Source organism: Chironomus tepperi, unplaced genomic scaffold, assembly GCF_022539635.2.
Source record: "Chironomus tepperi strain 1889 unplaced genomic scaffold, CSIRO-AGI_Ctep_v1 contig_451, whole genome shotgun sequence".
NCBI lineage: Eukaryota > Metazoa > Arthropoda > Insecta > Diptera > Chironomidae > Chironomus > Chironomus tepperi.
The window spans coordinates 162,560-189,960 of record NW_027226573.1 but is presented as its reverse complement, the minus strand read 5'-3'; the positions used below and the strand labels follow the sequence as shown (position 1 = coordinate 189,960).

At 33.6% G+C, this 27,401-nt stretch overlaps 1 protein-coding gene across 1 annotated transcript in view; it reads right to left on the bottom strand.

Moving 5' to 3' along the window:
* Positions 1 to 27,401, bottom strand: part of ds (dachsous cadherin-related 1) — a 166,193-nt gene that overhangs the window by 120,416 nt on the left and 18,376 nt on the right. The window contains exon 2 of the mRNA XM_070650991.1: positions 23,758 to 25,677. Within this exon, the coding sequence (XP_070507092.1) occupies positions 23,758 to 25,653 (1,896 nt within the window). The 5' untranslated portion in view covers positions 25,654 to 25,677. The remainder of the gene's footprint in view (positions 1 to 23,757; positions 25,678 to 27,401) is intronic.

Sequence of the window (27,401 nt, the reverse complement as noted above, 5' to 3'; positions counted from 1 at the left end):
TTAGAGTTAAGTTCAAACTCTTAAAACATCAAAAAATTGGAGATTTTTCTTAATATCAAAAAAACGGTCATTTTATTTTTGAAAATTTGAGGTTTCTACCAAAAAATACTGCACGTTGAATTTTTGAACAAAATTTTCAAATCTAGATCATAGTGATGCGTTTACCCTGGCTTCCATGGTGCTCAATTTGAACCAAATGTGGAACCAAGTCAAAGTTACACCGAACTCGAGTAGACTTGAGTCATCTTTTTCATACAAAATCCTGGTTGACTTCGAGCCCTGCTGTAAAATATAATCAGTATTGCAGTCGACTGAAAGGAAAACGCGGGTTTAAACAAGGATTAGGCCTGAATTCTTGAAGGATGAGGAGCTATGGACCTAATTATAGATACTGAAATTTGCCTAAAAGTTGCATATTTTAAACTCCGAAAAGAACAAGCCGGTCAATGGATTAAAAATCTGACACAGAATGTCGTAACTGTCACATTTTGCCGAATTGAAAGCGAATTTTGTGACTCTGGCATCGTGATTTGGACCAAATTTGACACTTAATGAGTAATGTAGGCCAAAAAAACAGATTTTTAATCAATTATTAATCAACTAACCGATATGGTCTAGCTCTGGCATGATGATTTAAGCCAAATTATGGATTTAATCCTAATTTCACACTAAATATGAGTCATGCCGGCCTGGAGTTGAATTTTTGATCCACTAGGAGGTATGGCCAGAGTCTGGCATGGAGATTTGAACCAAATTGAGAATTTTAACCAAATTTGAAAACAAAACTGAGTCACAATAACCTGAAACCAGATTATTGATCAATGAACCGATTTGTTCTATTCAAAAACATTACAAACATTCCACACCACAAAAAATGCGCTATAATAAGTCACGTATAGACCACGTCCACACTAGATTCTCATGTGTGTGTTATGTTCCTTCTTCATCATCCTCGAATATTTCAATTAAGCGTTTCTATGTTTTTTTTGTGTTATTCTTCTATAAAAAAATTATTCTACCATTATAATCCACGTATGAAGCGATTTTCACTTTATTAATCATTCTAAACGCTTTCAAAACATGAGACTATACATTTTTATTTTTACAGTCTCTAATATTTAAAAATCTCATCTCTACCTATTACGGGCTTCGGTGCTCGCTTGTATTAATTGACCAAAAACCATGGCTGATTGTATTATAAAATCATTAATGTCTTAACGTTAGACCTTCTTTTCTTTCTTCATCATTTCTTACATTATTATATCTCTACACATATCTATCTGTTTCTCTCTTCCTTCTACATCTTTGCTAGTTCATCAATGTGTTTTTTTTACTTAGATAGAAGAATGGAATTAAAAGGGGTGACAACTTTGGAATTTTTTTTGATGGTAATCTGAGTTTGTTTTGTTGCATTTTTATATCTATTGTTGTACTGTGAGATATGAAGTGGATTGGTGATGGTTCATTGTGGTTTAGTATTTAAGGAATGTTAATATATCAATAATTCAGTGTTTCTATAGGACCGGTGAAAAATCACTTGGCGTACAACCGTAAAGAAGGACGCAGAGCAAGAACACAAGAAATTAGCAGATTTAGCTGTTTAAGCCAGGAACAGAAATCTGTTTAAATGCTTTATTAACACCCTGGATATAGTTCCAGATTTAAAGGCTTACTATGGCATTGTCAAGGGTTGTTTTTACTCAAGCATTGCAAACCGAACCCTGCACTGTCAGAATCAGGTTTGTTAGTCCGAGTTACGCCGGCCTTGCTCCTAGGTTCGATTGGCATATCTGAGTTATGCAGGCCAAGAATCGGATTCTGGATCGAATTATCAATTTGTGCTATTCAGAAGTGACACTGAGGTCATGGATTCGATGTTCAGCAAAGAACATTCCATCAATCTGTAGCTTTTTGGAATGATATTTGTGAAAAATGAAGATTACAATCTTAATTTCCCGTGCAATTCTAAGTAAATGAAGGAATTCAAGGTAAGTGAAGGAATTCAAAAGGATTATGATTGCAATTATTCAAATGACACTCAAATAGATACTTATGATACTCGATTTTGGTAATTTTGTCCCAAAAAATCCAAGTAAATTGAAAAATAGTATCCAAAGAGGGAGGCGAAGGGGTAATGAACACCTAGATCAGTAATGTTTTAGCTTTATGCCACGGCACGCTAGTTTGTCGATGGTATTTTTTGGAAATGTCATGAACCGTTACAACCAAGTGAATCAAGGTAAAGATCAACGTTCAAGGTCCTGCAATATAGTCGGATAAAAGCATTTTGAAATAACCTAGGCTTCAAGTTGGAGCATTGTTCCAGAAAATAAGAAAATTTTCCCTCAAGATGTGCAATGACACAAAAGAATTTGGACAACTGTCCCTAGATTCACCCGTCCTAACTGTCAATCAACCTCCATACCCTCACCAAAAATCCCAAAGTTGTCAATCCCGTCCACCAGTCCACCAACAGCTTAGAAAAAAAAAACACATCCATACAAAATACAATGTATAATTTTTTTGTAGGTCTTAACTTAACTTCCAGCTTAAAAGAATTTTTTTTTTCTCTAGCCCACGGAGCATTAAAAAAAAAGAATGAATGTATAGCTTGATGATGAAGAAATGGCCTTTGAATTTCTCTTTTAATTCTCTCACATTTTTTTATATATTTTTTCCCGTATACAAAAAAATATTGTAAATATTTTGATTCACTGAAAATAGCTCCTTACGGGAATTTCATTCAATTCTTGTATTTCAATCATATATATATAAAAATGTAACACATTTCTCGACTATAATATGATATTTACAATATATATCCATAGGTAAAAATAATAATAATACTGCCAAACAATGCTCATTGAAAGATTAAGAAACAGAAAATAAAGCAAAAAAAAAGAGAAGAAAAAGCTGTGAAAAAAATAATAATTTCTTGTGTGCCGAAAAGGCCGTTGAGTCAGCACCGAGAGATAAAGCAAAAAGAAGAGATTTTTATTTATAACTGTTATGAATAACTGCAGTAAAAATATTATTAATTGTTAATAAAAATTTGTTCCTTTATTTTTTATTCATCTTAATGCGCTCTGACTTGTGAAATAAGAGAGAAGATGAAGAAGTTTATCGACAATGTACACGTTCGTCATATTCGATGGAAATAAGAGAGAATTTTAGCACCTCAAAATATACAAAAAAAATAGCATTTCGTCCCAATTATTTTTACATCCATTGTAATTCAACCGAAAAATCACTGCTTTTATTCACTTTTCACAGCTTTTTTTTTTCACTGGATGAGTTGAGCTATTGTCTATACACTTTAACCGGTCCGTCAACTTTGTTTGTTAACCCAATTTATTCTTTTTCTCTTTCGGTTCTTTTTTTGTTGTTGTTGCTTTGAGATAAATTGAGTCGGATTAGAGGCTAAGGTGTCAATTTGATGAATTTTTATCTACAGTTATGGGAGTTATGGCGATGATTTCCTGATTGTTGTGCAGAATGTGTGGAATTTTACGCATTTTTGTTAAGATGAGTTGTGAATTTTTGCAAATTATTGAGAATTAATTTGGAGAAGTGATGCTGGGTATAGAGCTTAAAGTCTGATTGTAGGCTACAGACAAAGGAGCCGTTACATAGGAATTTTGGTACGAATGAAGGAAAAAGAGATTTTTGGCGTTACGTAATAAGTGAACTGACCAAAAATGTTGACCACCGGATAATCTCGAGCAGACAAGAAGCATCCTCATGCGTATGCTCACAAAATTGAACATGCTCAGTTATATTGATTGAGTATACTCATAACCATGCTCATTTAGATGAGTATGCTCATTTTCATACAGTACGGTTGGATAGGTCATAAACTTAGAAGCGCAATCAGCAGAAAGTGTCAATGCGGGGAAGAAACGCATGTTTGTTTCGCTGTCTAATGATGAAATTCACAAGAAAAGACGTCCTGGAGCTCCAAAAGCCACATAGCTCAGGACGGTTCTAAGATAATGTGCAGTTAAAGACAAAACCGGTTTTTACAAACTGTGTGATGAGGTCAGCAAAATAGTCTGATGGAGAGCCTTTTGTAGTAACCTAGGTTCCAAATCGAAGCTCATAAGTACATCGGTAAGTAAGCTCATTGTCTGATAGACTGATAGAGCTGAAAACTGTGTTAAATTTGGCAGGATCAGCTTTTTCAAACATTTTCTTCTTAGACACAGTTAGCTAGTCAAAAATCAGCAAAGGCATGTCTTGGATAATTGATTCAGAAATACTGGATTAAATAGTCAAAAATGGCCATAATTAGACTCGTAGCTTGAGCATTGGTTAACGATGAATGGTATTCAATTGAAAAAAGAATTAGATTCACTTATATTAGGCACGTAATTTGACTACCCTACCCCTTCCCTGACTCCAGTGACTCCATCACTGTCCCATTCAACTTCACAATCCAAAAATCCCATTAGAGAAATGCGCCACCTGTCCCCATCCACCTTAAATGACCATGACAAACTTTCATATACATATATTTTTTAATTTTAATACAAGAAGAGAAATAAGAAACATACATAAATAAAAACATGTTACTTTTAGCATATATATTGCCGTGAAACATTTCATTTCTCATAAATTCTGAATTGCGGTGAATTTTTCTTTATTTCATATTTTTTTTTCGGCTTGGACCTCAATATTCTGTTACCATCTCATTCCGCTTATGACTTTCGGAAATTCACACTTTAATATTCATATTGAATTGTTCTATTGCATGAGCATCTTCTCCTTTTTATATCCACATTTAGGTATATATACAACAAAACTCATTACACTTAATCGAATGTCTTATCTTCATCCACCATGAGGCGTAGACAAGTCTCTTTTTTTTTATGTTGCATATAAGTATGTATGTATGTGTACCAAGAGAGTTAAATTGTCATTAATAACAAAAGCGATTACCATCCCTCATGATTTTTATGAAATTTTTTTCTTCCTTTTTCTTTGCCTTATCACGCATCTTCTATCTTTTAATTAAAATATTGAAAACAGCTTCAGTTCAATTTTTTTTTTGGTTTTGTGTGTCGATAAAGGTAAGAAAAACGCACAAACAATATATATTATTTCTGCTAACTGCTGACTGAAATCTACCCATGAAAGTAAGAGAATATGAAAGAAAAAAAAATCCCATTCCGGGGCAAATATGAGATAGAGAGGAGAAACTAATTAATTTTGTTCTTGATCGCAGTAAAGAGGCACTAATCGTTAATCGAATATTATGGTCTTGGCTCCAGTGGAAACAGGCACACACGAAAAAAAACAGCCAGAGAGGTGTTTTTGCAATAATTTTTCATGATGTATAACATACATCGAAGTCAAGTCATATTTTCGATAATATTATGTATGTATACCTATTGAGATCTGTGCTGTGTGTGCCTTCTTCACAACTTTTTTTTTTGTTTTTTTGTTCTTCTCATTTAAGCAAGTCTGCTTTTATTTTATCTCTTTTGGGATGAGAAGAATGAACATTTGGCATACAGGTACTTTAAATAGGATCTTCTGCCTTTAAGTTCTCCTTTCTCTTTAAACAGTTGAAGGAATGAGCACAGCATACACGAACAAAAAAAGCAGCATAGCATTGTATAATAATAAATAATAATCAGACGTCTAAGATCATTGACCACGCCAAAAAAATAAAATTAGCTAGTGAGATGAGTTAAATGGTTTTTGGTGCTTGGAGGAATTTATGATTGGAAGCGATGCTTTAAGGGATTATATGGCTTCAATGGAAGCTGAAGGGAAATTTTGAGGATTGATATGATTTGTTGATTAGTGACAAATGAAAGTTGTGGACTAAAATTGAATTTAGCCGGTAATATAATTAAATTGACTTAATTATTTAAAAGCAGAGCTCAAAGCCTAATTTGTATGAAAAAGTCGATTTGAGACTTCTCAACTCCATACCAAATCCGAGGAGATTTTGAGTTCTGATTGAAAATGAGATCAGTAAACCAAGTGATCTGAAGAATTTGAGTCTGTTTGTTGACATAAATGGATACTGAGCATCTTATCTAACGCTTTTGACTATCTCGACATAGCATAAGAAGACTAGTAGAAGCTTTGTTTAATAATGTCTTTATGATTGACTTGTAAATGGAAAACGAGAAACAAGACGGCCAAGGGATTCATTGGAAGAAGCTCTTGGAGACTTGAATCGACTCGAGTCGACTTCGAGTCGACTTGAAAAAACACTCGACTCGAGTCGACTCGAAGTCGATTAAAAAAAATGAACTCGACTTGAGTCGACTTGAAGTTTAGTGTTTTTGAGTCGAGTCGAGTCGACTCAAGTCGACTTCAACCATATCGACTTCGAGCTCTGATAATGTCTTTAAAAAAGACAGGACGGTCAAGGGATTCATTGGCAGAAGCTCTCAAACATCACAAATTAACGAATCAATTAAAAATGCAGTCCAGGCTGACATGATTTTGACTTCGTTCTGGACTTAAGCCGAAATCATAAGAGTCATGTCTGTCTAATGCCAATTTTTAGATCAATTAGCAACTTGTACTTTTTGAGGCTGTTGATAAGAAATTGTTGCATTTTGGATTGAGAATTGGGACTTTATGGCCAGCGGTAGAGGCAGAATAGACTGAAACAGTCATCTTAAGACTAGAAAGTTTATGTGCAATTTTTAAAATTATCTGATGAATGTCTGTCAAATGAAGCAAATTGATCCCCGAGTGTACAAAAATTCGTTATAACTAGTTGATGGTAAAGTAATGTTCAGTAATCTCTAAATAAGTATATAAAAATTAAGATACAGATCATTTTTGCCCTGCTAACTCGGCAATTTAAATTTCAGTAGAGAGGCTGAAAGTTTCCAATAAGAATGATTCACTCAAATTGTGCATAATAATCTCTAATCGGCCTAAATGAATCAACTTATCTTAATATATTTGCAATGCAACATTGTAGCACTACAAAACCAACAAAACATTCTCAATTTACTGCATTTCCATGGAACTAATTTAATCATAAAAAAAGCATTCAAACAAATCTCTTCAAAAAAAAGGCAGCATCTCTCGATCATGAAAATGAAAATTTATCTGTTTATGAAGCAGCAACAACAACAACAAAAAAATGAGATTCTAAAAACAGATCAAAAGAAGGTCACAACAGTTGCAATTTATGACCACAAAACACAAAAAAAAAAAAATAAGAAAAAAATTTTTGTTGAATGCATACAAAAAAGTGAGAAGGAGAAATGCGCGCAAACACACCGAAAAAAAATAAAGTACGACGAGAATAATGTTGCTCATATCATGAACCAGCAGAAGAACATGCTTCATTAGGATTTCATAGTAATTTTTTTTTTTCATTCTTTTCTCTCTTGCTTCATACTCGTGCACAGAATGTGTGTGTATTGAAGAATTTTTTTTTTTTTTTAATTTTCTCATTCCATTTTGTATCCATCGAAATGAAGTGAAGTGAAGTAAGTATGAAAAACACAAGAAGAGACTCGCAATATGGCCGCCAGCGTTAAGCTGAAAGCTTTAAAAAAATTCTTTTTTTCTTACTCTTTTCTTTCTCTTCCCAATTGCAATTCTTGATTGTATTTGTATTTGTTTGTGTAGTTTTTAAATATCATCGCAGAATGACGACCGAAAGAAGAAGGAGAAAGAAATTGTTTTGTGAAGAAAGCAACTTTTAGCGAATTTTCCAAATTCTTTGGGTGGATAGGTACTGATGTGGCTGGGTTGTCTGTTATATAGCTAGATCAACAAGCAAATAGTTGCATTTTCAATTTTAACAGAAAAAGCAGGAATGGAAGAAGTTGTTAACAGGGCTCGAAGTCGACTTTGATTTAGTTTGGAAATACCAATTCGACTTAAGTCTCGATATTATTTAAACTGAGAATTTCGAATTAAGGACTGTTAGGCTGCCTGTAGGCGTATTCATGGAGATTTTTTGGGTTCAAATCCATTCTCTTTTGGAAAAATTCCTCAATTTTCTTGGGTTTTTCGTGAAAAAAAAACTCAAAATCCCTCTAAATTTTCGAGATCGATACAAAAAATTTCAAAACCAACTCTCGTCTACGCCCATGGCTAGGCTATTCTAGCCCTATATATGAAACCTCTGATATTCAACAAGCATTTACTTCAAATTCGCCAAAGTTGACAAAAGCAGGGTCTCACCGCATATCAGCCACCTTCTGCAAATTGCATCGTTTGAAGGTTGCCGCTCTGAGCCTATGAGCCCTTCCGCATATTGCTGTTTTCCGCCCCTTCCTTAGTATTACAATATCTAGTAAATAAGGTCATAATTTTGTAAAATTTCGTCAATTTTAGCGAAAACCCAGCAAGGATCATCAACGGAAGGCGGCATCCTGTAGAGGGGGTCATTAACGGAAGCCAATTATTCCTGTCTTGAATAGCACAAATCAATTCAACAATCTAAAATCCAGCACCAGACCGTCGTGGCAATGTAATGTTGCCAAATTCAATTTAAACCAAATTCAGCACCAAGTTAGTGTCAATTTGATCTGCAGTCACATTTTTGATTGATTAACTGATTTATGCTCTCCGAGTACATGCATGTCAACTCTGAAATGCGCTTCAGTCCCACACCAATTCCAATTCCACCATTCCTACCCATTCGTTGTTGTTGCTGTTATGTGTGGACTTTAAAATGATAAAAAAGCAGAACTCTTTTCTTCACATTTCTTTCATTTTTTTTTTTTCTACACAAAAAAAAAGAGTCTTTTTAACAACATTTCAAAACTTCCTGACATGAGTTGTCCAAACTGCAATTTCTCTTCAACAATGATTATTCGAATATTCTTCTTATAAATAAATAGCAAGCAGAAAGAACTTGCTGCATGAAAAAAAAGAACAAATTCTTTCAGTTTTTTGTATGTACTTTTTTTTTTGGAAATATGCTGTAGGGAACTTAATATTTTTTTTGGTGGATTCATGAATGATTTGCATTAAAATGCATGATTGTCATTCTTTGAGGCTTTACTTAATCAACAGTTTCAGTCGTGTGCAAAAAAAAATCATTTTCATTGGAATTCTCTTATTTTATGCACAGCATCAACATATACATTGACAATTTTTGTTTAATGCAAATTTTATGCTTAGTAGGTTGCATCAGTATGTGCATATATGTAATGAGTAAATATTGCACTAATATTTCAGAATAGAGGAGTGAGAGAATGCTGTTAATGAGAGATGCAAGCGCATTTATGAATGTTGAATTTTTTAATGAATTGAGATGTTGATGATTTTGGAAGGACTAGCATGCTGACGAGCTAACTGACCCAAACAACACGTCGTGTTCGCGAAAACACAATTAAGTTGCCGTGTTAACGATTAGACGCAAAATTGACTTGACGGTGATCATTACAGCTGATTTCGATACATTTTTATGGCATAAAATGCTGTTTGCTACATTATGCTACTCGGGAAAAGCACTAAAATGGGATGGATTTGAAATATCATGAACTTTGGATATGTGCATTGTAAAAAAGATCTCAATTTAGGCTCTTTTGGGATTTGAATTGGAATAGATGTAACTTATTACACTGTATAGTCTTCATTAGTAGACCTGAAAGGACACATGATGTAGAAATGGTCGAAAATCCAACACCAGACTATCGTTACTTTAGCTTCAGTCCTGATTTGATGAAATCCTACTTCAGACTAGAGTTAAGTCGACTTGTTGCCGAAGTTTTGGTCTTTTCTGCGCTGTGTGCTTTCCAGGAGAGCAACAAGCGACTGCAATTCCGATGATTCTTATTTGCCATCAAACTAATCGTAAAGAGAGTGTTGAGGATTACTAATCAGAGAATTTGGAATTCAAATCCAATGACAAGCATTCAAACTAGTTAGGTAGTGATTTCTGAGGGACATAACTGACCACCATTAACCAGCAATTAATTCAGTCGCTTTATTAACGCCCTACGATTCACAGTGGATCAATAGGAACCAATCATCATCCAATCAATCAGCAATTAGTGCTGTTAGCTTATTTCATAATGCTATTGGTCTTGAGGAACATTATCGACCACAAATAATCATCCATGCTCAATTAAGTGAGTAAATTCAAAACCCTACCATTCTGTCCAACTAGACAAACTAAAATCCCTAACATCACATCATACCTCTCTCCAATTCATGCTAATAACTAGGTGTACAGTGCAAAAATATTTTTCAATCTCTCTTTCACTTCACCAAAGTCGATAAATAAAAAGCTATGACCTAAAGTGCACACAATATATATATGCAGCATACAGCATATAGCATATTTGAAAAACGACATATTGCATTTATTATATTATATTTTATGTACATGAAGGCTACAGAAAATAATAAATAAATATATATACGCAGAGATACATATGTGCACGAAAAGCCAAACCATGAATTTGTATCAGTAACACTCTCTGGAATGTAGTCATAGCACGTGTTAATTTACCTTTCATGCAACTTCTCACTGCCACTATTGTAAATTGAGCGAAACAAAAAAAAAAATATGTGTATATATCCAATTAATTAATAAATCGCGCATTCGGAATTCACAATGACATGCATGCGATCTTCATTAAATATGGTTTAAACATTTCTTCTTAATTTTTTTTATATTCCTTCTTCGTCGATACATCGAATAAATATCGATTAAAATAAAAATAAAGAAAGAATGATGAGGAAAAAAAAGTTAAGCTAAATTGCTCAATTTTTTTCCGTCTTTTCCATCATCATCTGATAGATTTTTTTGTTGGATTTTTCTAATTAAGAGTGATTTTGGCTATGTTGGTGGTTTGTCCGTTGGTCTGTTAAATACTGCAGCTCATCAAGTATATTTAATTCGTCAATTCAGCAAGTCAATCTAGTTTATCTGGTCTATTTAGTTCATTTAGTCTGAATTGCTCATCTAGTTCGTCTTCTCTGTCTTGCACTTCATGTTCGTTTTGTTCATTTTGTCCGCCATATCCATCTTATCAATATTGCCTGTCTTGACCGTCTTGTTCATTTTATTCATCCTATCCGTCTTGTATGTCTTGACAATCTTGTCCATATTGTTCAATTTGTCTGTCTTGTCCGTATTGCCCATTTAGTTCGTCTTGTCGGTCTTGTCCATCTTGTCCGTCTAATCTGTATTGTCCGTCTTGTCCGTATTATCCATTGATTCAGTATTGTTCGTTTTGTCCGCGTAGTCTATCTTGTCCGTCTAGTCCATCTTCTCCATCTTGTCCATCTAATCCGTCTAGTTTATCTTGTCCGTCTTGTCTGTCTTGTCCGTCTTGTCCGTCTAGTTCATCGTCTATGTCCTGTATCATGTCCGTCCTTCCAATCCGTCAAGTTCAACAAATCCCCCCAAAGTATGCCTAGTTGGTCTAGTAAGTCATGTCAGTCAAGTTCATCAATTCCGTTAAGTTCCACCATTTGCCATTCAATTTAGTTCTTCTGGTTTGTCAAGTCAATCCATTCCATCTAGTCGATCAAGCTCTTCAATCTGTGTTTGCACATATTTATAAGAATGAATCTCAAATGCGCCATTAACTCCACATCCAAACGACCTTCATTATCAACTCTTTAATATGACTTAAAATGCGCTTTTACAGATGCCCAACGACAAATCAATTTCAAACGACCAAGACAAAATAATCTACATATTAACTATCTCCGATTTTCGATAATCTCATTTCTTTTCTTTTAATGGTTTCATCTTGAGCATTTTTAAATATTTCAATTCTCCTACCATCCACTAAAAATTGATTTTAATTTCTTTTCATAAGCCCCAACTGATAAAATTTATTTGAATAATTTAACCGAAAAAAAATATATGTTAAGAAGAAGATTGTGAAGCGAACTTAGTAGTAAAGGAAGAAAAAAAATTTTTTTTATATAAATAAAACTAATAAAATACTTCTTTTGGTCTGAATTTTGCTGATGATGATGATGATGCGCTCTCAAGGAATGAAAAAAAAAGTCAATTTTTGTTGTGTGGCCTTTTTTGAAAGTAAGAAGAAGACAAACGAATGAAATTAGTTATGATGATTCTTTTCGTGGGGGTAATTAAAGCGCATCTTTTAGCTTGGGAATTTTAGTTCCGGTTTTTAAAGATGTTAGAGTTAAAATTGGAAGTTAATTTGGTTTGAGAAATCAGGATTTGTGTGTGATTAAATGGGGTCAGGTAGATAATTCATATGGCTTATGATGAGGCTTGAATGGCTTTAATATAAACTAGTAATGAAGCTCATTCTAGGAACGATTTGTGGAGGTTCATTTAGCGGTCTATCCACAATAAGAATTCCAACTTTAGGGTCATTTTCAGTTGATTCCAGTTGACCATCAAGAGATCATAGCTCATCAATCACATTTCAATCAATTTTGATCATTTTGATCAGTTTTAACCTCTTGGTGACTTAAAACCCTAACTTCGACAATTTAGATTAGTTTATCATCCATTCCTGAATGTCACAAATCGATTAAGTGATCAAAAATCTAGTCCAGACTGGAATAACCCTGACTTCTGGCAGTATTTGATTTAAATCCAAATTTCCCTTAAATTTGGCACCATCCCAGAGTCACACCGGCCTAGCACCAGCTCTTAGCTCGATCAACATCCTTCCACTATTCATGTCCAAACCACAAACTAGAACATTCATTCCAGGAATTTGTAGAAAGTGTTTTATAGTCTAGGATGCACGATACATGTCTATAAACTTTTTATTTTCAAGGCAATGTATTGCTGCAAAACATGCAAAACACTTGTAAAATAGCGTAATAAATGTACGCACATAGCACTATATTTTATATACATAACCTCATCCATCGTTGGATGTTGCATGTTAGAGATACAGAATTGTTATAAAACTTTCTCTTTTGGAGAGTTCTATGAATGAAGTAGCTGAATGGATTGAAGTTGAGCTTTAGGATGTGAATTATTGAGAATTAGTCAAGGGACATACAATTTATATGGACAATGTTGAAGAATTGATGATGAATGTTTGAATTCCGGAAGGCATATGGGTTAGAAATGGAGAAAAGACAGACAACAGGTCAGCTTGGTTATGGTTTAGGGTAAATTCAGTGAAATCTGGTTTCAGGCTAGACTTTAGCCCCACCGGGGGATGATTTTTAGCTTGTTCTACGTCGTGTGCCTTCCTAAAATGCTCGTATAGTAATGTACTTCCTCAAAGTATGAACGATCAAACCTAACTCTCATCTGTCCTGTCATTGCATGTATCTCATGGTTACTATTGATACGGTTCAGTATATTAGTTTAAAAATGATTTTCAGTCAGGCTTTTCGAGCATCATCTATGTGTCGCGGACCACTTTTTGAGAAGCTCTGCATTAAATAACCCAGAAATCCAATACAAAATTGTCATCATTTTTGAATGACTTCCCATACAATTCACATTAATACTAATTTATTCGTTAATCGTTTAATATTGAGGCTGAATTGAGGCGTAACGACCACGGAGGTCCGGATGTTATTGACAATTGCAATTGATAAAGATTTTAAAGACAAACTGATTACAAAACCCACAAAAAAAAATTTAAATTTTTCCCAGAATCGGCGCTAAAAAATCTTTAAGAAATGAATTTATATCTGAAAATGTTTTGGGTTATTTTCGATATTTTTTTTTGTAAAAGCTCTATTTCGGTTAGTGATCTTTTGCATTAATATTTTATACAATTAAAATGTCTTCTTTTTTTTGTTCGGAATTGAAAATATATCAAGGGGGGCTTTAGGGGCCAATAATCATTTTTAAATATATGTAGATTCAAAATTTTACGATTTTATCCTCAATAGCGCAGAAAAGAAGTCATTCGAGACTAGAATTAATGATAATGTGCTCTAATACTCTATTGATGCGATGCCAGCAATTTTTTATTGAGCCATATCACAAAAATATATCGAATAAATTTTTTATAAATTAATTTCATTTTATTCATCATTCGATTCTTTTTATTCATCCTTCAATTATATTATTCTTGGTGTTCCTTTATAGAAAATTAAAAAAATTGATATAAAATAGTAATCAGACAATCAAAATGAATTGAGTGGCTGAACGAATGAGAAATAAATAATAAAAAAAAATATATACATCCAATGATCTATCTATTCTAAAACTCAATGATAATTATGGTCATTTGCCATAGCGAAAGAATGAGGCTTTTTTTTATGAAGATTCCTCGAACTGACGAAATGCCTTTAAAAAATCATCTTTTTTTTCTTCTTTTCTTTCTTCTACACACACTTTTTTTTAGTGAGGCACATTCTTGGTGCGATCGAGATTGAAAGTTGTGTTCGCAGTTTGGGTTTTACATATATTGGAGGAATTTGAATTTTTGGTATAGCCAATTTAGCTAGTTTTTGCTATATTCTTTGAATTATGAACTTATAAAATATATTTAGAATTTATTCTTTAAATTTTGACTATATGTGTAGATAAAGGTAACTATTAACTATAAATATAGACTATATTGAACCTATTTGGCCAATTTGAACATATTTAAACAGATTTGATTTTTTACAGACAGTTTTGAGCTTTGTCGGACAATATTGAGCTTTTTTGGTCAGTTTTTGAATTTATTCGGCCAGTTTTAGGCTACTGTAGTCGATTTTAGGCTTTTTGATTTTCGACCGGTTTTGAACTTATTCGATCAAATTTGAATATTTTCTGCTAGTTGTTAGCGTTCTTTGGTCAGTTATGAAGCTTTGTGTCTAGTTTTGAGCTTTTCGGTCAATTTTTAAGCTTTTTCGACCAGTTTTGAACTTATTAGATAGTTTTTGAATAGATTTGGGCAATTTTCCTAACAGACAATGAGCACACTCATCAAATTACTCCTTGGCAATTTAACTAATTTTGAGAACCAATTCATTAAGACATAAGCAAATTTACCTATCCTCAAACCTATTTGATCAATTTTTTATCACCCAATTAAAGAAAATTATGAATCAAAATCAATAAAAAGTTTCACAAAAAATGTGCGCCTTTTGTCGGCCATTACTGACCACATTCATACTAATTTCGCATCGTTCTCATCTCATTTATATAGTTTTCTTGAAAAAGCAGATATTCCGTGTGTATTCATGACAAGAATGAAGAGAAAAAAACAAAAAAATTACACAGAAGAGAATTTTTTTTTGCCCGATCATATGTGTCATTTATTTTATGGTTCCCCTGCTTTTGGTTGGTTGGCTTCTTTCATAATTGCCAACAATATTTCGTTTATTAATTAACATAAAATTTCTAAATAAAAAAACCAAAAATCTTTAACCCATACTGGAAAGAAATCCAGTTTTTTTTATATGAATAAATTTACTCAGCGATGCTTTTTTTTCACAAGAATTTCTTTTATCGTTAGTGTATTTACGTTACTATTGAAATGAATAGGTTTATGTATACATCTGTATATGCATATTTAAAAAAATCACAGAAGAAAAAGTTAAGAAGAAAGAAGAATCAAAAATTGATAAAGAAGTTAAAGCATATAAATTGGCCTTAAATATTTTTTTTTTTTGGACATCCAAAAATGTTTCATTTTATTTATTTACGTCTAGCGACATCTACATCCACATCTTATCAAGCAAAATTGATTTAAATATTCAAATGTTTCATTTGATGTCTTAATTATTTAGCTTTTGGATGGACAAAATTAAATTAAATCATTTTTTAGGAGCTCAAGCATTCACTTGGGGATCATTCACTTATTACGTAATAGAGTAATGAACTTTTTTCTCAAAATTGAAGAATGAAATTCTCGGAATTTGTGTGAATCACTTCTATCCCTTTTCTCTCTTCCTTCCCTCCATCCTTAACAGGCAAAGATACCACTTTTAGGTACCGTAGTGTACTGTGGTGTTTCTATATCATGAAAGTATGCTATATGTCTATAAAGTATCTCTACTGAACGTATTAATCAAGCCTCAAAGTCGACTCAAGTCAACATTTCCTTACAAAATCTCTAACACAAAAAATCATGCTTACAACAGCTAGTTCTACTTAAATATACTAGTTAAGCATGCTCACAACCGTACTTTCAGCTTATTCTGCGCCTTGAGATCATGATCTATGCTTACTAGGGAATTCAAACCCTAACAGGCAAAGAAAATGCTTTAATCGTCCATAAAGACCACTCTGGTACCTAATAGAGATCTCTTTGCCTGCCATGAGAGTCGACTTTTAACACGTGGTAGACCGAAGAACTCCTGAAAGGAAGCTGTCGATAGAGACAGCATTGCATTTGGTATTGGCAATTGGCAGGTGGAAGCCGGCGATAGAACTAGTCATAAGCCATGGATTTACAGTTAATCTGTACGGCCAGCGAAGTAAGTAAGGAAGCGAGTCGACTTTGAGCTCTGGTAATAAAAAATTTTATTTTCACTTAAAAAATAATTACAAATTAATTAATTTATGGTAAATTAACGTTCAACTAGGATAATAACTTTTAGTACTTGAATCTTGATTGGATAAATGAAGAAAATATTTCTTTTTAATTATTTTGAGATAAAAATCAGCGCGCATTTAATTAAGTTTAAATTAATTACTCTTGCTTTATTGTATTTGACGAGAAATTTAAGTACTTTTGGGTATTTTTAGATTGTGATTAATTGCGAATTACCAGCAACTTGACTTAAACTAGCTGTAACGTACTTTTTGTCTAATCGGGAATTGTTTATAGGAAGATAAACAAGACAGAAAGGCTCATGGCTATTTAAAGTCATCATAAAATGATGTCTCTATGCCGCGTGACTCTGACTTTGAGTCCGGTTTGAAAAATTCGACTTTTACAAATTAAATTAAATTTTTTTCATTTAATTAAGTATTTCAGGACACAGACGACTTAAAAATGAACGAAATCCGAGCTCCAAGTCAAAGTGACTCTAACCCCAGCCTGGATTTGATGAAATTTGGCCTCAGATCGGCCTGGAGCTGGATTTTCGGCCATTTAAACGCTGTTGTCCTTCCTAATTCATTGTCTGTTAAGGATACAACTGACTAATCGCAGCCTGCACCACCCAAGAATTCCAAATGAGCATTCAAAACTCATCACATCAAAATTCTATCGAGCATCCAATTTTGATTACATTTATGACAGTTCCAAAGATACCACAGAGGCTCTTTTGATGAGAAAATTGTCTTTCCATGCCTAGTTTTTGACATTTTAGAATGAAAAATGAATATCGTTGTGAATAATAGTGTTAATCTGGATTACATGACAGGCAATTTTATGTGTTTGTGTCAAACAAAAAAAAGGCATAGAAACAAAACGATTTGAATGAAAAATTCATCTATCAAAAATAAGGTAAATAACAACAATTTTTAATCTCGATAGAATGATGAGCAAAAAGCAATTCTTGGAAGGCAATTTCTGCTATCTTGAATGCTGTACAACTAGATAAAATTATGACAATCTCATATTTTGTCCACAGTCATTCAATAAGCTGCATATCCCCATCCCAATCATGATCCACCTAAATCAACAACTTCACTTAATTTTATTAATCCAATTAAATTACAAAAATTGCCTTACACAATAAATTTAATGAGCAAAACTTTTTCAACGTGCTGCGCAATAGACACGACACAAAACATCTTATCGTCAATAGTATCAAATTAATTTCATTTCTTTTAAACAAATAAAAATAAACTTAATGTCTTCACTGTGGCCATAACATTGAATTGAAAATTGTTTTTAGATCACTCAATAGTTGAGATAATATAATATAAAAAAATATTATTAGATGAAATGAGTTTCTGTACGCCTACGTGGAATTAAGAGTAGAAAAAAAAGAGTTTATAACAATTTCAAAACAAATGATATTGGTACTCTCATTATATTTTTTATTTTATTCTGTGTGTTTTAATTCATAGAGGATAAATGGGCATCAACAAGCACAGTTTTTCAATAGAATTTGTTGAAAGAAATGGCGCATGATCAAGTTATGTCGGGATGATCTACTTTTGGTTGATATAAGAGGATCTAAATTTGCTACATCCAAGATGATCTAATTTAACTTAACCAAGATGATATAATTTCGCTCGACTCAACAGGATCTAATTCAAGTCAATTCAAGATGATATAACTTGGCTCGACCCAAGAGGATGTAATTCAACTTAACCCAAGATGATCTAACTTTGCTCGACCCAAGAGGATGTAATTCAACTCAACCCAAGATGATCTAACTTTGCTCGACCCAAGAGGATGGAATTTAACTCAACCCAAGATGATCTAACTTTCTTCGATCCAACAGAACTTAATTCAACTTGACTCAAGATTAACTAACTTTGCTCAACCCAAGATGAGCTAATCGATTCAAAATGATCTAACTTTGCTCGACCCAACAGGATTCAACTCAACTCAAGATGATCTAACTTTGTTCGAACCAAGATGATTCAATTGAACTTAACCCAAGATGATCCAATTGAACTCAACCCAAGATGATCTAAATTTGCTCGACCCAACAGGATGTAATTCGACTCGACCCAAGATGATGTAATTCAACTCGACCCAACATGATCTAACTTTACTCGACCCAAGATGATTTAATTTGATTAAACTGAAAAGAATCTAAATCAGCCTTAAGACTTTGCCATAAAAGAACTATCTATGCGCCTCATGTCACCCCAACAGTACATCCATACGTATCTAATCATTTTTATTATTGAAATATTAAAGCAATTTTTATTAACAATCTTGTTTCTTTTAAATAAAAAGAATTATGAAAAGTAGAATAATAAAAAAAAAGCTAACAAGAAGAATAAGAATGTAGATGAATGTAGAGGAGGAGGAGAAAAAAAGGAACACGAGAAGAAGGTTGAAAATAAAAAGACATTAAAAAAGAAACAAATATGTATATACCAGTGTATATTAATTTACAAGAGACAATTCAATTTCATGTCATCGACTAGCATGAGATTAGTGAGAAGAAATATTTCAATTTATATTATTTTTTTTTTTTTAAAAAAATTGTACAACAGCAGAGATGGAAAGAAGAAAAATTCAAAGTGTGTGATCGAGCGTAAGGTAAGACTTGAAGACTTGAAACAATTGAATGAAAGAGGAGCATAACATAATGTAAATTTATCGTATTGCAATGCGATATGCTGATTGTAAATTGTAGTTTTATTCTAAAAACGTAAAAATGCAATCATCCTAAGGAATAGCTTACATGCCCCGTTCTCGAAATGGATATGGCATATTGCATTATATTTTTCTTTCTTCTTCTTGCTCTTTACACTCCTCGACAGTGTTGTTTATCTGGTATTAGCAAACTATAGCTGTCAATGGCACGTCTGGATCAGATGACATAATCGAAAATTGAGTCATTGGCTTGTGTCTTTATTATCATTTTAGCCTTCATCTGGTTCATACAAGAACGTTTGATTTTGGACTATGATAAGATTTTTGTATTGAGTAGTTTTAGGCTAGCAGAGCTCGAAGAGGACATGAGTCGACTTTTTTATACATAATTCGGGTCAACTTCGAGCTCTGTCGAAGTCGGTTCAAATATTATATGAAAAGAAAAAGTCGAATCATGTAGACTTCGAGCTCTACTGTTTAACCTAGAACCTAAACCTAGACCTAGACCTACAAACCTAGAAGCTTATGATGTGTTTGACATCTTGAGTATGACCTTATCCCGAGCAACATATTGTAGTCGCAAAGGTGTCTCTACGTCACTATGTTGATGGCTAGACATGCGGGTGCCCTAACAGCTACGGAAAGGCTGATTTTGGGAAATTTTTACGGCGTATATTGAAATTTGTGACCTGATGTAATACGGATATCTGGGAACAAACTCGATTACAGGATTGAAGATCCATCCAGATAGAGTAAGATCATCATAGACACGCATCTATGATTCAAGGTACTTAGAATCCGGGATGAGCTTTGTCTGAGCGATTCTGGTCAAATTAAACTTTAAAGATGAGTCAAGGGTTGAATGGGCAGCATTGAAAGCATAAGAAATTGAGTAGCACCTATATATCTGGGTCCACAAGGGAAGTTAGAAGCAGAGTTCCGGAAATTTTGCCGGTCCCGGTCCCGGTATCGAGAAAGCATATTCTGAACAGATTAAACCTTAAGGTTAAGTCAATGGTTAAATGGACAGCATTGAAAGTATAAGGAACGAAGAAGCACCTAAATATTAGAGTGTCTCAGCCTAGACACTATCTGTAAGTCTAATCCTAATACAGCATCAGCTCAAAACCTTATTCAAACATCCACTTAAACAACACTGTTCCTCACAATTGATTCACATCGTTCTTCCTGAAACCAAGCAACAAGAGAACTTTTCTCTTTCTTTTCTTTCCATTCATTCCACTTTTTTTTTCCTTAAAAAAACAATGTTGGCATCAAAAGAATAGATTTTTCAAGCTTTCGTTTTTCTTCCTCTCCTTACACACATTCTACATTCTTCCTCCCATTGACGATACAATTTCATATTCACATATTTTTTGAGACCTTCTCGTACATTTAAAATAGGTGCATGAATATTCTAAAGCGAAAATATCATTAATCATTTTTTTATGCTGTTGTTCTTGAGAAGAGGAATGAAGGAAAAAAAAATGGGATGAATAAGTTTGAATGGTTATGTGAAGATAATCAGGATTAGAGACGCATATTCTCTAGATTTTTATGTCAGCAACAGGTTTTTTTATTGAATTTTCTGATTTAAATTATGGGATTTTTTTGTTGACTTGAATGATCGGATTATGCTGAGTTATGTAAGGATTTGTTAGATGGGAATTGTTAACTAGAGGCTGGAGCTATCTTGAGCGGTAGAATGGAACTAACCGCAGTTTTTGTCATACAAATGGACCGAAATAAGTTGTCATGGAACTTCTACTAGAGGTTGAAGCTATCGAAGGTACTAATAAGTGTATATCATGGATGCAGTTGCGAATTATTGAGGAATACCTGGAAATTTTGGCAAAAGGCTGTTTATAGAGACAGCAAAGCATTTGGAATAGGTAATTGGGAAGCTATACTCAGCTTCAGATTCCATCTAAGAGATATATGGATCACAATTGTTCTATATGGCCATTAAAGTAAAGTAAGTAAGAAATACGTGATAACCGACCAGAATTCAGACAAAAACTGAAAGACATCTACAAAAATTGACTATAAATCCAATCTCTTCATCAAATCAGCCTCTTAATTAGCCTCTAAATACCTAACTGTAGATGTAGATGTAGATAGAAAAGGCAAGGATTTTAGAAACAAAAATCTAAAGGACACAATCTGTCAAAATTTGAAAAATGATTTCGCACAATAATAATGTGATAGAAGACCTTGAAATATTGAAAGCAAGTGTCCCTATTTCCTATTTTACACTTAATCAGCATAGTCATTTGATTAAAACAATTTCAATGCTGTTTCAAAAAATTCGAATAATGGCCCGACCTTAACAGACAATGAGCGTGCTAATGACTATATACAAGCAATATAATTAAGCTTAACATGCTTAAGCAAGAAGCGTTTCCGGCGAGTGTATACTCATCTGAATCATTCCCGAAAGAAGTATGAAAATGGTGTGTTGGCGAGTGACTCAATAATTCACAAAAATCACATAGTGACTTGATAATTCCATATCGACACACAGGTTGAAATGGTTAAAGTAGCCTAAATCAAAAGAGTTCAGCACTTTACTACCTAGCGTGGAGTCAAATTATGCCAGAAAACCCGAACTCAAAATCTGGATTTGCCAAATCTTCCGTCCAGTATCAAGACCGACATGACTCTGAGCTTCAAGTCGGATTCCAACCGAATGGCCATCGAATCAAGCTTTCTGGCTCCATGCTATCGAGTTACATCGTAAATATGGCTGGGGATACGATTTTCTGACTTTTTCCACAAGGGAAAAGGCGTCCGTGTGTAGGACGGTAATGAAAGAATCAGTTAGATGTCGAGAATTTCTACATTTTGAGAGCAACAACAGCAATACTTTAAAAAAGCAACCCATAAGTGAATTTAAATTGAAATAATCTTACATAAAAATAATTTTCAAAATAAATTTAATTGATCCTCAAACAACCTCAACAAACTAGATCATGATGAATTTTACTGTTAATTCACACTAACCAGTCTTAATAGTTGCACTTAATTTCAAATAAATTTATGAAGAATTTCCATAAAAAATAAATAAAAATCTTAATGATCAATGACATAACTGCAACGCAACTAAACGAAATCACTTCAAAAAAGACTTACATTAACCGGGTCAATTGCACTAAATGTCAGAAAATCAAGTTATGTCTAATTGAAATTTTTTTAATTTTGAATTTCAAGCCTTTCAAGTCAAAAAAGTTGAAAAATATTTTCACATTCGTAAAAACATGATGTAGTTGCAGTCATTCCACATTAGACTCAAATATAATTGAAATTATGTGCTTGTAAAATCATAAAGGCTAGCTTTATTATTTTTTAATTATTAATAAACACATCATGTCGATGTTGTTGTTCATTTCTTCTTTATCTCTCTGCATTACTTAGTCCTTGAGGTCTCGTGAGAGCAACAAAGTAAAAAAAGTATATGGAATGGACTGAGAATGACAGACAAACAAAGTTAACATAACAACGTACGTAAGCTTTTGAAGATTGCGCTAATAACAAGAATAGCAATAATAAAAAGAAGCATGTAAATTATGAAAGTTCTTCATATCTCTTCTACAAGTTGTGTTATTTCTCCTCAGCGTGGCGTGTGTCTGTCAATCTGTGAGATGTGGGCAGAGGCGTAGTTTCGGGGGAATTTTTTTTTTGGTTTTTTGGGCTATATCAAGTGAGTATCGAGTCAATATGGACTCTAATGGAATTTAGTTTTCAATTTTGTTATGGTTCTTGGATCAACTCGAATTTCTGGCTTAGGTCTGATTTATTGAAGTTCGTCTGATTTATGGGTTAAGGTACCGAGGTTCACAGATCTCTAAATTGTCCATTGTTCCCAGTTATTCGATCAAACCCAAGTCAAAGTATGTAATTTTAACCAGAATTAGAGTTTAAGCACAATTAGTGAGATTTGAGTAAGGATTCTCGAGACAGAGACGAAGACTTCCCTTTTTTGAGGATTTTCGAGACCGAGACATCAAAGAATCCCCTTGGAGACTCGGCTTCTGTCTTGGTCTCGAGCCAATTCTTAATCTCAGTCCTGGAATCGATCTTGGTCTCGGTTTTGGTCTCGAAAATTCGTCAAAATACTTCGATTAAGCCCTAGATTTGAGAAATGGTTTGTAGCCTGATATAAAGTCAATTTCGGATCTTAGATCGAATAGAGTAGAGGATATTAGGAGCCATACAGAAGAATTCATCAAAATATTGCAGCTCCAATTACTAAAATCCATCATTAAGCCATCAAACTTACTGGAACTGGACTCCGACTTGGAGCCTAGGTTGCTACAAAATGCTTTCCATCTGACTATGTTGCTGGCTGTATCACAAAGCTTGTAAACCATCAAAACTCCTCCCTAACTCCAACAAATCCATTACTTCTCTAAAATCCCAATTAATATATTCTTCCTACACCCCTGACTTTAAGCGTGTATACATGCATTTAGATGCCAAAAAAAAAAAACATAGTTGGAAAGAAGGCAATTGAAACAAAATTGATTTTTAATGATATCGCAAAAAAAAATCAGGCATGAAATGATTTTTTGTTCTTCTTCTTCATTTCATGTTACTTACTTCACAATTCGCACAAGACACAGCAAAAATGTTCGCAAATATAATTTGTCAAAAGATCATGATCATTAATTGTACTCACCTTTAATATGCATCGACCTTTAGCCTCATTCTCAGCTACTGATACATTATAAAAGCTCTGATCGAAAATTGGTTCGTTATCGTTAACGTCATGAACCGTGACTAAAACTGTTGCTGTTGATGATAATTGAGGATGGCCATTATCTTTAGCCATTATTGTTAATTTTGGAACGGGTTCAGTTTCGCAATCGATATGTGATCGTGTTGTAATTAAGCCTGAATGAGGATCAATTTGAAACCATTGTGAATGTGTATTGGGGGTGTCAATAAGTGAATAAATTATAGCTGAATTATTGCCTTCATCTTGATCAATTGCCACGACTTGTACAACAGATGTACCGGGATCGGCAACTTCCATAACATTTGCTTGATAAATTTCATGCTCAAATTGTGGTACATTATCATTTATATCAGTTACACGAAGATATATTGTCTTTGATGCATGTAGTGGTGGATTTCCTGTATCTGTTGCAATAACATTTAACGTATAATTTGGTTGTACTTCACGATCCAATGGCAATGATACGATAACTAAATAAATAATATTATCTCTAGTAGTCAATCCAAAATGTCCATCGCCTCCATTCAATGTTACATTGACATTTGAATATTCGGTCTTTGAGTCGGGATCATTGACTGAGATACGAGCAACAAATTCGCCTGGTTGTGCTGATTCAGATATTTTAGGTGTCGCGTCATCACTCAAAAAGATAACATTAATGACAGGTTGATTGTCATTTACATCTGTGACACGAATCGATACAAATGTTGTTGTCTCAAGTGGCTGTACGCCATTATCTTTTGCCACGACAACAAGCTCGTGTAATTCTTTTGATTCAAAATCAAGTCCTTTATTTATTGATATTAATCCAGTGTGTGCATCAATTCTAAACATTTGTTCTTTGTCACTTTGTCGACGATTTATTGAATATTCAATCATACCATTCTCACCAGCATCTGTATCAGTTGCATAAACTTGTAATACACTTGTACCAAGTGTTGCATTTTCAGGTATTGTTGCAAAATATCGACTTTGATTAAACAGCGGTTGATTGTCATTAACATCTATGATTGTTATATTTACAGTCATTTGTCCACGTAGTGGAGGTGTGCCACCATCTAAGGCCTCAATTACTAAACTATATGCAGGCGTTGTTTCACGATCAAGAAATCCATTGATTTGTAAATCAAGATAAAGTACACCATCGCGTTCAAGATGTGATGATAGACGAAATGCGTTATTAACATTACCCGACACGATATTATAACGTTGGGTATTATAACGACCCAAATCTAAGTCTCTCGCGGGATTTAATGTACGTTTTACGTCACGCGGCGTATTTTCCGGAAATTCAATATTCATAACAGGCGTGGGAAAGACGGGTGCATTATCATTCTCATCGAGTACTTTTACAATAACACGAATTTGTGTACCATTTGATAATATGGCAACAAATGAATATGAGTCTATAGTCTCTCGATCAAGTAACGCTTTTGTACGTATTTCACCGGTCGTATAATCAATTGAGAGTGCGGAATCAACCGAACTACCTGGCACTGGCACAATAAAATATGGTGGACCAACAGCTTGTGGTATATCACCAATAAATCCTATTTGATGGCCTATTGGAACACCTTCTGATACTTCAATTTCATGTACATATTCCTCACAATGTACTTGATGACTGCCAAATAATAGCAGCAGCCATGTGATACACCAAAATAGATACATTTTCCTAATATTCCTAATACAATAATATTTTTTTGCTGCTATCATGTTGCGATGTTGATCATTCCTCCTTCGATTGGAGTTGTTGTCGATTTGTGATTTATTTTTTTGAAGCAGAAGCAGCAAAGGAAATTCTTCTTCCAACACATCACCGCATTGTGAAGGCATAAAAGTGAAAAAAATGTTGATAATCTGCAAAAGAGAGAAAAAAAAGAGAGAATTTTCAATTAAATTTTATGTTTGCAACATAAATCGTTGTTAGTCAAAAAAAAAATTTTATTATTAAATTTGATTTTTGGAAGGGGATTATTTATAAGTTTTGGGTAGCCTTAAGGCTTCCATTATTTGAAATTGAGAGCTGTGCTTGGTTATTTCAAAGTAATAATTGATTAAAAAGTGAAAATGCGCTAGACGCAGTGCATTTAGTAGATTATTGAATTTTACATAATGCGGTCATTATTCTGGTATGTCATTGATTTTTGAACTCTCATTAATGTTGTCGGTTATGAATTGCATGTCCGTGGCTCATAGTTTTAGCTTAACTGACTAAAATATTGACAATATAGTCCAAGTCGGTTTATTGATCAAAAATCCGTCAAGATTTTGGCATGATACTGGATTTAACCGAATCCGACATCAATTCAGAGTTACGACAGCCTGTCCGTGTGGACAAAAATACGTTATAACTAGTTAAAGGCAACTTAATGTCTATTTAATGACTAGTTCTAAAGGTTTTTGGTCCAATCGGGCTGAGGTTTGATTTTTGATCGATTTGTGCTATTTAATGTTTTTAATGTCCGAAACAGAATGGGTATATCATAGGGTTCAGTTAATAACTGCAAGTCAACGCACTAAAAATGCAGGAATTGCAGGTCAGTTGCTTATTACTGACTAATTCTATTTTTTCAGTAAATCCGATATTTCGTCCCAAATCCCATTTAGTGTCCTGATTGTAGCAATTGCTACACCAACCCACAAAGCACAACTAAAAGAAATCTGGCACCAGACAAGCAAGAAAGACCCCTATTCAGTTAAATTCGGAATGATCGTGGCAACAAGCTACCACGATGTTATTCTCTGGCCAAGTTTTTACCCCTTTTTTTGTTGGTATACCAGAAAAATTATATTTCCATATAAAGGATCCTGAGTGGGACTCGAATCCACGTTCTACGATTCTCGATCACATGCTCATACCACTGAACTATTGGGCTTTATTAGAATATATGGCGAAAGTTCCATACTTGTATATAAATTATACGTTTGTAAGTATCCCCGTTACTACTGCACCTTTAACGATAAACTGTTAATAGAATATTACAGGAATCCCATTTCAGCATTTTTTAATTGACATGAACCACCCAGGAAGCTCTAAAACCTATTCCAGTACATTAATTACACTTCAAGGTATGTCGGAATGCAGGAAGTAATGCTAATATCTAAAATTGACGTCAAATCGACATTTTTGATAGAATTTTCGCTATTTAGTCAATATTTGCAGTCATTGGTCCCAACATCCAAACAAATCCCCAAATATTATTTTTTGTTAATCTTAGACACAATGATCATGATTATATATTTTTCTGGTATGAAAAATAAAGAGTGAATTATTGTAAAAGAAAAAAAAAGAAGCAAGTCAGAAAAAAAACATACGGCAGTAGTATATGACCGTAGTCAGTCATTAATTACATTTTGTGGTTTTCGAATCAACAAAAGGAAACAAAGTTATTTTTTATGATACATATTTTCAAGTCTCTCAAGAGTAATATCCATCTACCTTCTTTATATTTTCAAAAAAAGCAATTTTTTGATGATTTTTTTTTTCTTTTTTTTCTTCTTTCCAAAGAAATAATAATTTTGTTCCTTTCATTCTTCTACCTCTCCGTCTCATTCTTGTTGTAATATCTTGTGTTACCTGT